We start from the raw sequence: 13,941 nt of genomic DNA on the forward strand, positions 1-13,941 counted from the left end.
TGGTGTTTCATGGCGACGGACAATGAATAGCCGCCATCGGCGTGGCATTTTGGATCCTCCACAACCACTCTCGGCGTTTTTTGGCACTCCAAGCACCGGTCACCGTTCTCGCCGAATTTCAGAACAAAGAGTTCGACGTGCAACTAAAACTATAGATACAAACCACTAAGTTCCCCTTCAGTAGGTATTCCGATCCGGTGGTAGATTCAGAGAAACACTGCTCTTGCTAGGGCTAGTGTTAGCAAACTCTTTCAAGCTGAGCCCCGTGAGCTCACTTACCTATCACGGTGAAGGCAATATATCCTCTTAAGGCCGATAGGCAAGTAGAGAATACATAATGATTGACGGCTTTTTGTAAATTACATCACGACAATATTCAAAAAGTGTGTATTAGAAAATACCATTAATCAATTTAGGCAGTCAGCGCAAAAGTGTCCTAAGCTTATTATAGTTAGTGTGAAGATAATGAGGTTAGAATTTACTTTTACACTGCTTCGTAGACAAAAACAATACGCGCAAAAATAATGCAAATCCATCTGTTATCTATGGGTGAGACTAGGGATAGGCCGGTTTTGCATAAAACAGTAATATGTTTTAAATAAATAGCAATATATAAGCGCGAATATGAAAAATTATGGGTTAGGCCACTTTTGCGCTGACGGTCTCAATTGTGTGTTAATGTTTTTTAATTTGTTCGGTAAGCAGCAGCTTGGCTCTGCCCCTGGCATTGCTGAAGTCCATGGGCGATGGTATCCACTTACCATCATGTGAACCGTATGTTCGTCTGCCTACAAGGGCAATAAATAAAAACTAGTACCTACGTTATTTAGGCTTCATCAATCTATGTTCCTCCTACATACCATGATTTTTATTTTGTTATTCGTTCCTATAAACTGTTTTATTTTTTTTGTATCTCACGGCAATGGGTTGCCTTGATTACGAATAGCAGGATAAAATTCGATTTGCCAATTACTATTTTAAAACTTACATACGCAGTAGCTAATAGCGTTTGCACGATATCTTAAAGCTCATACATCCAAATGCCAAAGTTGAAGCTAGACCGGTGATTGCGCAACTACCGGTCTCAGGTTCAGAAGCTAATATCCTGAGGAAACGGCCGATTACTTGCCCGACACGACTGATTCATTCTCAATGTATGACTAGATTTTTATCATAAGTATTTCGCCACTACATATTTTTTTTGGTCAAACAGGCTTTCGAACTTCCTGCCCATATGGTGTTAAGTGATTAGTGAAGCTCTTAAAGATGAACATCCCAAATTATGTTCAAATTGAGACATGAGTTCTAAGCCTCATTAGTATAGTAAAACGGCATTACCCATAGACACAGCCCACAGAGTTTCTCGGCGGATATTCTTAGTGAGTCGCAATTTAGATCCGCGGGTAGGTTCAGCAAAGCACTGCTATTGCTAGGGCTAGTGTTGGCAAATTCTCTCAGCTTGAGCCCGTGAGCTCAACCACCCGAAGCGTATCCCGGGCGGAGCTGGAATAGTCTCTTAGGCAATAGGCACAGGCATAAATAGACAAGTTAGTGGTATTATATTTTATACAATACAGTCGTTTAAGTGTTACGAATTGATCGATTTTTTATATTTACGAAATATGTGGTTTTACTTAGCGCATAGACATATTTCCGGTAAATTTCGTCTTACTTTACGTATTCTATTGACGTTGTAGTTGATATAGCATGCTGCTGCGTTATAGTCCGAAACGCTTCAGCACAATCCAGTAGCTGCCGACTTTAACAGCCTCCTGACCGCGATAGGGAGTCGCTATTGCTGCCCTATACTGAGGCACTGGAATGAAGTCCATGTTGGCTCAAGACCAACCATGGTCAATGTAAAATAAATAAAATGAACTGCATTTTTTAAGAACTAACACTTCATATGGAATTTAATTCTGAAATAAAAATGTATTATTATTATACATTCATTTATATTTATTTAAAATCTTATTAATTACATAATATTTTTTAAAAAAGATATTAAAAATACAATTTTTAAAAACACTGTATAATTATATTAACTATATTATTATTATTATTATTTACATGTGTACATTTAAGATGCAAGCCAAAAAAATCCGGTAAATGTATTTTTTATAAATAAAATGGCTAGATTAAGTAAAATACATATTTAGAGGTCAATAGGAAGTTTCTATTCGTATCCTCGATGATAATAACTATTGAAATAAATAAATAAATTACCTTGAATTTGGATGACAGTATCAATGAATTTATTAATATATATGTAGCTCACGTGATTGAAATTCACGTTTCGTGCAGTCCATATACATAATATATAAAGTTATATTTGTGTATGTATCTATATATATTAATACGTGAAGGAAAAACTTTGTATCCCTTTTTACGAAAATTGCGCGGACGGAGGGGTATGAAATTTTCCACACTTATAGAGAACTAGCGACCCGCCCTCGCTTCGCTTCGGAAACATTAAAACACACATGAAACAAAAAAAAAATAATTAAAAAAAAAGTGTGTGTGTCCGCTCCGACGCACGACTGGGGTTTACTGGATATAAAAAATTAAACGAAACAATACGAGAAATAGTTCTATATTACGACAACACGATACACAACAGATTATTAACAAATTAACGAGACACAAAACAAACGACTAACAAATATATGAAAATACAATAATGAGAGAAACGCGCGATCAGTACGAGGCTTTGTGGCGGACTGCCGGCGCAGCAGCCCGGCGTCACCTGCGATAACGCGGCCGCGCGTTGGCTCCTGATTGGCGCGCGCACGCATCACGCAATCAGGAGCCAATCAGGCGCATAAAGCATTTCGTGTGACATGCTAGGCGCATAACGCATTTCGTGTGACATGCTAGTACGATTTTGGTCCCCATAATTTTCATACCCCGGGCCTATATATGTAAATCGATTCTAAAGGAGTAAACTCCAATAAACTCCAAAAAAAAATTAAAAAAGTAGCCTATGTTCCTCAGGGACAATGTCGGCTTCTAATGGAAAAAGAATTTTTCAAATCGGTCCAGTAGTTTCGGAGCCTATTCGAAACAAAAAAACAAATCTTTCCTCTTTAGAATATTATTACTAGCGACCCGCCCTCGCTTCGCTTCGGAAACATTAAAACACACATGAAACCAAAAAAATAAAATATTTTTTTTTTTTTTTAAAAGTAGCCTATGTTCATCTGGGACAATGTCGGCTTCTAATGGAAAAATAATTTTTCAAATCGGTCCAGTAGTTTCGGAGCCTATTCGAAACAAACAAACAAACAAATCTTTCCTCTTTATAATATTATTATATTATATATTAGTAGAGAATATAGAGAAGAAGTGCACAATGTTAATATTTTTTTTAAATAATACATAAAAGATACATTAAATCAATAAAGAAAACATTACACACACTACCATGTATTTGGAGCACACACGCATGCATACTATTTATTTATTGTCAAACCTTTGTTCTTGACGTCTGTGGTCAAATTGAGAATAGATTAAATACTGTTTGTCTTTATTAACATTTTTCTATAGTGTAGTCTTGGCGAAATTTGTGATTTATGAAATAGTCTTTGAAAATAGAATCTTAATAGAGTACAAGCTTACAATTTCAATTAAATATAGTCGAATTTCGACTACTGCGTGACCTCTAGTAGGTAATATAAGTTCCGCAACTAAATTCTCGCTTTTTATTTATTCACTAGCGACCCGCCCTCGCTTCGCTTCGGGAACATTAAAACACACATGAAACCAAAAAAAAAAATTAAAAATAAAATAAAAAAAGTAGCCTATGTTCATCAGGGACAATCTCGGCTTCTAATGGAAAAATAATTTTTCAAATCGGTCCAGTAGTTTCGGAGCCTATTCGAAACAAACAAACAAACAAATCTTTCCTCTTTATAATATTAGTATAGATGAAAATGCAATTTGATAGTGAAAAAACGTCTACAAATGAAAGTATTGACTCATTGCTAGCCACAATTCTTTCTCATCTTTCTGGTAGACTTCGATAACCTTTACGGCATAAGTGTTCGTTTGAATTTGGAGTTATTTTGAATTTATCCACATGTTAAGCGATTCTTTGATATCTCTTATATATGAGCCAAATTGTTGCCATCGAAGAAAACAAGTAATAAGCGGACAGTGCCACATCTGGGAGATATAGTTGGGAGGTGGGACGTCCTATTTGATCGTTTCCAAGTAGAATTTGATTTATTTAGCCCTATTTACTGCTACTAAACAACTTGTGAGGGCCCTATGTACCAGCGGGGTACCCTAGGACTACAACACACACACACACTACTAATAGCCTCAAAGAGTTACACTAGTTTCTGATATATCTTACGATAGAAACTTACGATTGGAATATTTTATGACTGAAGGATTATTGTGTTAGTGGATTACTGGTGGTGGTTCCAGGGTATGGTTATGGTCGAAGAGGATGATCGGGGGTGTGAGAGTCATCCTCCTAAACCGGAAGGAAATCCGTGTGGAGTTTTTTATTTATTTATTGCTTAAGTTGTTAGACGAGCTCACAGCCCACCCGGTTTTAAGTGGTTACCCGAGCCCATAGACTTCTACAACGTATATGCGCCACCCACCTTAAAACATAAGTTCTAAGGTCTCAGTATAGTTGCGTTTAGGTGTACGTAGCAGAGTTTCCCCTTTGAAATATCACCGCTGTGCTTTTCGCTGGGTTGATCGTAGAGATTGGGTTCTTTGATGTGGCGATCGGATCGAAGTTAAAGATTGGTCGTTAAAGCGGGCCCGGTTTGTCGGGTAATCATAAAATACAATTTCACACAGTAACTGTTGCATTCAATTGATGTCGGCCTTGATACGTCAATGCTAACGAACTACTTTTGTAACAATATAATATCAGCTACGAATCACGATTGCAATCATATTATTAATGTTTTTGCTTAATATGTTACGTAACAATGACATTCATTTAGGCAGGTATTTACTGTATTATCCAGTATTGGGGCCAGTGCGATTAATGTATTTTTTATTGGTGGTAAGAGTTCTTGTGAGTCCGCACGGGTAGGTACCGCCGCTCTGCCTATTTTTACTGTGAAGCAATAATGCGGTTCGGCTTGAAGGGTGGCGCAACCGTTGTACTGTAAAAACTAAGCTTAGAACTCATGTCTCAGGGTAGGAAAGAATGGTAGAGGTGGGTGGCAGCATTGTAGATGTCTATGGGCTCCGGATTTTTTTAACTGATTTAAAGATTTTTGGTGGCCCGGAGGCAGTTTCACCAGGACAGGTGAGCGAGCAAAGGAGGGGCGGGCTCCGGTACCCCGCTTAACGCCCGGTGGGCCGTGAGCTCGTCCACCCATCTAAGCAATAAAAAATAGATTAATCGAAGATACATGTACTTCTCAGTACATTAAACTTTTTATTGTCTAAAATTGTATTATTGGAAATTAGTTATTAACAAACATTTGAACTTTCATTAATGGAAATATTACTAAAACTTGCTTTTTGATTAGTCATTATCACTCTGGCAACATTTCGAAATTACATTTAAAGTTTACGCGCTTAGTACCCGACTTACTGCTGTGGATTGATAAAAAAAATATTTTACATGTTTTATTACAAATAATACCTATGCATTGATTTTTTTAATTAATAATAAAGGTGTAGCCAAATTTGTAGACAAATATTTAATTATGGTGCATAATTTTATAGGTTAGGCGATTCGTAAAACGAATCAACTTTCCCGCCTAAAATGTCCGGTTTTTTACATTAATGGCGTCGCGTCGCTTTGGTTTGCTTACAATATCTTTTTATTTCTAAAACATTTGTCTTGTCATGGCTACGTCTGAGCCGCTGTCTGTTTCTGAAGACTCATTTTAAGACTCTGAACGAAATGCCTTGCTGTTAACACAAATATACTGTTTTAAATTATGTTAGGCCTTCGTGTGGTCATGAAAATCAAATAAACTCAATAAACCTTACTTTATACGTACCGTGTCTTACTTGTTCTTTATTATTACGTTATGCATTACTTGGAACAGGCAACCGTCAAGGGCGTGTGGTATTATTTTATAAAATATAAAAAATTATACCTTTTTTTTTTGTAAGCCGATATCGTAAAATTACATCAATTATTGTTAAAACCTGAACTAATTGACGGAAGTCGTAAACGAATTGTGTTGTATATTTTTTTACATACATTTTATTGTTATTGTTAAGTTTTATATTATTGCATTAGATTTAAAAAAAAAATTGCTAAGGTTATATGAGGCCGTCAGCGTAAAAGTGGCTTAAGCTTACCATAGTTCGCATGGAGATAGTGAGGTTTGAATTTACTTTTACACTGCTTTGTAGGCAAAAATATTACGCGCAAAAGTAATATGTATTTATAAATCCATTTGTTAGCTATGTGTAAAACTATGGGTAGGCCGGTTTTGAATCAAAATTTATATATGTTATAAATTGCATCACTACATAGTATAAAACAAAGTCGCTTTCTCTGTCCCTATATCTATCTGTCCCTATGTATGCTTAAATCTTTAAAACTACGCAACGGATTTTGATACTGTTTTTTTAATAGATAGAGTGATTGAAGAGGAAGGTTTATATGTATAATAACATCCATTAAATAGTGGAGAAATCAATTAATAAATTACAGTTTCCGAAGCGAAGCCAGGGCGGGTCGCTAGTTATTGTATAAGCACGAATATGAAAATGCGGGCTAGGCCGAAGTCGTCGTGGCCTAAAGGATAAGACGTCCGGTGCATTCGTATATGGCGATGCAACGGTGTTCGAATCCTGCAGGCGGGTACCACCGCCCCGCCTATTTCTGCCGTGAAACAGTAATGCGTTTCGGTTTGAAGGGTGGGGCAGCCGTTGTAACTATTCTGAGACCTTAGAACTTATATCTCAAGATGTGTGGCGCATTTACGTTGTAGATGTCTATGGGTTCCAGTAACCACTTAACACCAGGTGGGCTGTGAGCTCGTCCACAAAACTAGGCAATAAAAAAAAAAAAAAAAAGGCCGCTTCTACTTCTTCGGCCTTATATATAGCCAAGACGCTGTATATGACTGTAAACATAAGAACAAAAACACGGAAACAAAAATCCATTTAGGGAAATTAATTCCAAAGTAAAGTGTTACCTTGTAAAAATGTTTGCTTTCAAATGAACTAAAAATGCAATTAATTATTATCTCTTTCTTTAGGTACACAGCAAGGGTCTGAAATTCGGCATTTACGAAGATTATGGGAATTTCACATGCGCTGGCTACCCCGGAGTCGTCGGCCATCTTTCTGGAGGTAAGATTGACTTAAAAACGAAACATGGTTTTCAAGCAACTTAAATGTTGACAAAAAGTTGAAATACTCAGAAATTCTTTAGATTAATCTATACACCGACAAAACCTGATTCGCGCTCACGATAATATCAAGAAATCTAATTTATTTGTATCGGTAGAAGATCTACGCGTGGTAAATAGCAACAACAACAATTTTCCTATACATGACCACAACGTTATTTCCTTTATTATAGTACTATAGAACCCGAACAAGTTGATCTAAAACAATTATTGCTAATTTCTGGAAATATATCACTCGATAACATAGACGCAAATCTGAACTTTGTTTCATTTTGGAAGCCTTTAAAGTCCTTTGAATACATATATTTATCAGTCTTTAGTACCCATAAAACAAGGAATCCTAAATTGAGGCCGGATAGTCGTGCGTGACTTGTTCGAAGTTATCTATATATTAATACGTGAAAAAAAAAAACTTTGTACCCCTTTTTACGAAAATTGCGCGGACGGGTTGTATGAAATTTCCCACACTTATAGACAATATAGAGAAAGAATGCAGAATGTTAATATTTTTTATATTACGCATAAAAAATACATTAAATCAATAAAAAAAACATTATACACACTACCATGTATTTGACACACACAGAAGCATGCATACTATTTGTTTATTGTCAAACTTTTCTTATTACTTATTGTCTGTGGTCAAATTGAGAATAGATTATATATTGTTTGTCTCTAGTATTATTTGTCTAAAGTATAGATTATAGTCTTTCACAATAGAACCATAATAGTGTACAAACTTAAAATTTCAATTAATTATAGTCGAATTTCGACTGCCAGGGGACCACTGGTTACAAGTAATAACATTGTTTACATCGTGTTCGTATACAGATGCGACAACCTTTGCCTCATGGGGCGTCGACTACGTTAAGCTGGACGGGTGCTACGCCCTGCCAACGGACATGGATTACGGCTACCCTGAGTTCGGGAGACAGCTCAATCTTACCGGTCGTCAGATGGTGTACTCCTGTAGTTGGCCCGTCTATCAGATCTACGCTGGTCTACAGGTACAAACCACGCTTTAAAAGAGCTTACACATAAATCGGCTAGCTCAGAAGTCTAATATAATATAAGCATATATGTGTTTGTATATACATGTACATATGCACCTGTTTTGAATTGCAATCCAAATTGTTTTTAAATATTAAAACTTATAATTTCGATGGTTGTAATTTGTTTTGTGCATCAATAAAGGAAAAAAAATTGAAGTTGTGTTGGCCTAAATGATAAGACGTCCGGTGAATTCGTATCTAGCGATGCATCGGTGTTCGAATCCCGCGGGCGGGTGCCAATTTTTGCCTAATCAAATATGTACTTAACAAATGTTCACGATTGAATTTCACGGTGAAGGAAACAAAATAAAAACTAGTGTTACAAAAATCAAACCCGCAAAAACGAAACTATGTAATTTAACAAATATATTATTATATTGGAAAAGAGAAAATAACGAGTTTCTCTTCATTGATGGAACTCGCCTTGCGAACCGGCGGTGAAATTATGATGAACCTGCTTGAGTATATAATAATAAAAAAAACATTGTGATCTTCAAACGGACCAAATTTAATTATTATTCTCATAATCCTCTCGCAGGTCTGCTGGAAGAGATTTCTTAAAGAAATAAGCAGTGCCTTTGTACATCATTTTCCTATTACTCTGTACTATGTCTTATTTTTTGTGTGTACATAAATAAATTAATAAATTAACTAATTTGCTTATTTATTTATTTGCTCTATTTCAGCCAAATTTCTCGTCAATAATCGAGCACTGCAATCTGTGGCGTAATTTCGACGACATCCAGGACTCGTGGGCCTCCGTCGAGTCTATCATAGACTACTATGGAAACCACCAAGACGTCATCGTGCCCAACGCTGGACCAGGCCACTGGAACGACCCCGACATGGTCCGTGGCCTTTACTTATACAGCGCTATTGTAACATAACTTTTTGTTTTTCCTACCTAAGCTGATAGCCTTGAGAGGCTGTGTCTGCGTAACCCTAACAAGTAGGTGAGCTTACGGGGCTCAAACCTGACGACGTTGCTAACACTAGCCCTAGCTAGAGCAGCGCCTCGCAGAATCTACCACCGGATCGGAAACGCGACCCACTGAGAAAATCCGGCGAGAAACTCAGTGCGTTGTGTCTATGGGTTAGTTTAGTCGCCGAGCCTTTTGTCGCAAGCGACGGGTTCGACGAGAACGATGACCAGCGTTCGTGACCTGTATTTTATATAACGCTACTGTAACATGACGATTTATGTAATAAGACGTATGTTCTTTTCCAAAACAGCGCCTTAAAACGTAGCTGCGATACAACAGAATCCCTGTATAAATATATTTTTAGTGAATCCGAATAATGCTTAACTTGACAGATTAAAAAATTAATATAAAATAATGGTGTGTGTGCAACTTAATGCAAGTGAACGAAGTGAAACTTCTTACTTCTTATGCGAACCCTCCATTCAGAATTTGTTTGGAAGCAATTCGGAAAATCTAGAGACTAAGTGCAGCGCCACATGCCGGGTCCACTTATGAGACTTGAAGTCGTCGTGGCCTAAAGGGTAAGACGTCCGATGCATACGTGTTGAGGCGATGCACCGATGTTCGAATCTCAGGTGGGTATCAATTTTTCTAATGAAATACGTACTCAACAATTGTTCACGATTGACTTCCACGGTGAAGGAATAACATCGTGTAATAAAAATCAAACCCGCAAAATTATAATTTGCGTAATTACTGGTGGTAGGACCTCTTGTGAGTCCGCGCGGGTAGGTACCACCGCTCTGCTTATTTTTGTCGTGAAACAGTAATGCGTTTCGGTTTGAAGGGTGGGGCAGCCGTTGTAACTATACTCAGACCTTAGAACTTGTATCTCAAGATGGGTGGCGCATTTACGTTGTAGATATCTATGAGCTCCAGTAACCACTTAACGCCAGGTCAGCTGTGAGTTCGTCCACCCATTTAAGCAATAACAAAAAATAAGCTAACCGGATTGCCTTCTTCGAAACAGTTAATCGTCGGCAACTTTGGACTATCGTACGAGCAGAGCAAGACGCAGTTCGCGCTGTGGGCGATCCTTGCCGCGCCGCTGCTGATGAGCGTCGACCTGCGCACCATCAGGCCGGAGTACAAGGCCATACTGCAGAACAGGAAGATCATCGAGGTCGACCAGGACCCCCTCGGCATACAGGGCAGGAGGATCTACAAGGTACTCAAACTGGCCTTTGCATTATTCTACTGGAAGGTATAACAAAAAAAACGTGAGATTAAAAACCTTTAAAAAAAAACGGAGCGCGTGTAAGAAGTGAAACTTCTTTTTTGGTTAATGTGGTTTTTTTCATTTTTCATCCTTAAATCACGTTGCTCTTCTAATAGGCAATGCTGTGTATAAGAGATGCGACATCTTCAACATTTATATTATATATTTTTTAAATTATAGATAGAAAAATGAATACATATTATTATGTATTTTTTTAAATACTTCATTAAAATATTGAATGCTACTCGTTGCTAACACTCGCGCGGGCTTGTTTCAGGTATACGCGCATTAGTTTGCTACGCGGACGACACTTTGGTCGTGGCCCGGGGGAAGGATTTGCGCGAGTCTGCTCGTCTTTCCTGCGCGGGGGTGGCCTTCGTCATCGGCAGGATCCGACGGTTGGGTCTGGAGGTGGCGCTTGATAAATCCCAGGCCCTGTTGTTTCACGGGGCCCGGAGAGCGCCGCCTCAGGGGGCCCACCTCGTGATCGGAGGCGTTCGCGTTGAGATCGAGGCAACCGGGTTGCGGTACCTCGGTCTCGTACTGGACGGTCGTTGGAGCTTCCGCGCTCACTTTGAAAGATTAGGTCCCCGACTGATGGCGGCTGCCGGCTCGCTGAGTCGGCTGTTGCCGAACGTCGGGGGGCCTGACGTGGTAGTGCGCCGCCTCTACACGGGGGTGGTGCGGTCGATGGCACTGTACGGGGCTCCCGTGTGGTGCCACGCCCTGACCCGTGACAACGTTGCGGCGTTGCGACGTCCGCAGCGCGCGATTGCGGTCAGGGCGGTTCGTGGATACCGCACCGTCTCGTTTGAGGCGGCGTGCGTGCTAGCTGGGACGCCTCCCTGGGACCTAGAAGCGGAGGCGCTCGCTGCGGATTACGCGTGGCGATGCGATCTCCGCTCCAGGGGGGAGCCGCGTCCCGGCGCGGCGGAAGTTCGAGCGCGGAAACTTCAATCTCGGCGTGCCGTGCTCGAGGCGTGGTCTCGCCGCCTGGCGGACCCCGCCTACGGGCGACGGACTGTCGAGGCGATCCGCCCGGTCCTCTCGGACTGGGTGAATCGCGACCGAGGACGTCTCACCTTCCGAGCGACGCAGGTGCTCACGGGACACGGCTGTTTCGGTCGCTACCTGCACCTCGTCGCCCGGAGGGAGCCGACGCCGAAGTGCCACCACTGCAGTGGCTGCAACGAGGACACGGCGGAGCACACGCTCGCGTACTGCACCGCTTTCGCGGAGCAGCGCCGCGTCCTCGTTGCAAAAATAGGACCGGACTTGTCGCTTCCGACCGTCGTGGCTACGATGCTCGGCAGCGACGAGTCCTGGCAGGCGATGCTCGACTTCTGCGAGTCCACCATCTCGCAGAAGGAGGCGGCGGAACGGGAGAGGGAGAGCTCTTCTTCCCTCTCGGCGCCGTGTCGCCGCCGTCGAGCCGGGGTTCGGAGGAGGGCGTTTGTCCAGCTCCAGCCCCTATGAGGAGGCAGTCTCCTCCCGGTGATGGTCACGGGGCGACCTAAGGGGGTTGAGGCTGCGCCGCACGCTACCGTCACTCTAGCGCGCTGGCACCAGGAGGACGGGACGGCGCGTCGGCGGCTGCGGACTGCGATGCGGTCCGCATTTTCGTCGTCGCTGTCGTCGCCGAACATACTGTTGAAGAGCAACCCGGTCGGCGGTGTATCGCGTTCCGACCCGGCAGGCTGGTTCTGGCCCAGCGGGGTATCCCGGAACACCAGCGGCACCGCCCGGGCGGCCTGGTAGGGCCGCCGTACCGCGGAGACCGACGTCGTTGGTCGTCGACTATCGCCTCGACGACCCGTCGGTCGGGCGTCCTCGGGGTGGCGCCGCGTGTCTGGTTGTAGTGTTGACCGCGGGAACCCCCCTACTCTGAACGGGTTCTGACCCCGGACGGAGATCGGACGTCGGGTGTAAGAGTGCAGGGGAGTCGTTTAGTGGGTGGGCCCTAAAATCCTTGGGCCCGCGATCTGCTCTCAACACCTGCAGATCGTTGAGTCTCACATACCCCGCGCGCCCCCTAGGCGCGGGGACCTCGTAGGAGGTTCGGCCCCCGGCCCGAAAAAAAAAAAAAAAAAAAAAAAAAAAGGTATACGCGCATGCGTTCGAGTGCCACGCATTCACTCTATCTCTTTCTATTCCATGGTAGCGTTAAACGCTTAACGCAACCTTGTTGGAAGTCGCGTTAGAAGTTTCACTACAATAGTTTTATGTTTTTTTTTATTGCTTAGATGGGTGGACGAGCTCACAGCCAACCTGGTGTTAAGTGGTTACTGGAGCCCATAGACATCTATGACGTAAATGCGCCACCCGCCTCGAGATATAAGTTCTAAGGTATTAGTTACAGTATGGTATAGTTACAACGGCTGCCCCACCCTTCAAACCGAAACACATTTCTGCTTCACGGCAGAAATAGGCAGGGTGGTTGTACCTACCCGTGCGGACTCACAAGAGGTCCTACCACCAGTAAAGTTGAAAATCGCGACCGTTCTCTATGTTCCAGCACCGCGGCATCGAAATCTGGTCCCGCCCCATCCTGCCCATCCAGCAGGGTCAGTTCTACTCGTACGCCGTGGCCTTCGTCAACAGGAGGACGGACGGGACCCCCTCCGACGTCGCCGTCACGCTGAGGGAGCTGGGGCTCAGCAACCCCACCGGCTACAGGGTCGAGGTGAGTGAGGACCGCCCCAGTGGGGGGGGGGACTCGACGGTGACCACACGACTCACTCGTTGCCATATCTCCCGCAGGACCTGTACGAGGACGTGGATTACGGCGTGCTGTCGCCGCAGACGAAGATCAAGGTCAAGGTCAACCCCTCAGGTAGAAAGTGTCGTCCTACGTCTATAATATAAGCAATCGTAAAAGCTATAAGATCAATAGAAATAAGTGTTCTGGTCGCCCTCGTCAAGACACGTGTGGGAATTTGAAGTCGTCGTGTCCTAAGGGATAAGACGTCCGGTGCATTCGTGTTGAGCGATGTACCGTTGTTCGAATCCCAGGCGGGTACCAATTTTTGTAATGAAATACGTACTCAACAAATGTTCACAATTGACTTCTACGGTGAAGGAATAACATCGTGTAATAGAAATCAAACCCGCAAAATTATAATTTGCGTAATTACTGGTGGTAGGACCTCTTGTGAGTCCGCGCGGGTGGGTACCACCGCCCCGCCTATTTCTGCCGTGAAGCAGTAATCCGTTTCGGCTTAAAGGGTGGGACAGCCATTGTAACTATACTGTGACCTTAGAACTTATATCTCAAGGTCGATGGCGCATTTACGTTGTCTTAACACAACTTAAGGTGGGCTGTGAGCTCGTCCACC

The 13,941-nt window shown here is 42.3% G+C and overlaps 1 protein-coding gene across 2 annotated transcripts in view; it reads left to right on the forward strand.

Annotated features, from left to right (window-relative positions):
• LOC114246283 (alpha-N-acetylgalactosaminidase) overlaps positions 1–13,941 on the forward strand; it is a 79,736-nt gene that overhangs the window by 62,442 nt on the left and 3,353 nt on the right. Inside the window, exons 4-9 of one of the 2 annotated variants that reach the window (XM_028178747.2) lie at positions 7,200–7,293; positions 8,184–8,359; positions 9,091–9,252; positions 10,358–10,555; positions 13,122–13,289; positions 13,367–13,442. In XM_028178747.2, the coding sequence (XP_028034548.2) occupies positions 7,200–7,293; positions 8,184–8,359; positions 9,091–9,252; positions 10,358–10,555; positions 13,122–13,289; positions 13,367–13,442 (874 nt within the window). The remainder of the gene's footprint in view (positions 1–7,199; positions 7,294–8,183; positions 8,360–9,090; positions 9,253–10,357; positions 10,556–13,121; positions 13,290–13,366; positions 13,443–13,941) is intronic. The other variant, XM_028178748.2, reaches the window with a different exon arrangement.

The sequence above is a fragment of the Bombyx mandarina genome, chromosome A1 (assembly GCF_030267445.1).
Source record: "Bombyx mandarina strain Sakado chromosome A1, ASM3026744v2".
NCBI lineage: Eukaryota > Metazoa > Arthropoda > Insecta > Lepidoptera > Bombycidae > Bombyx > Bombyx mandarina.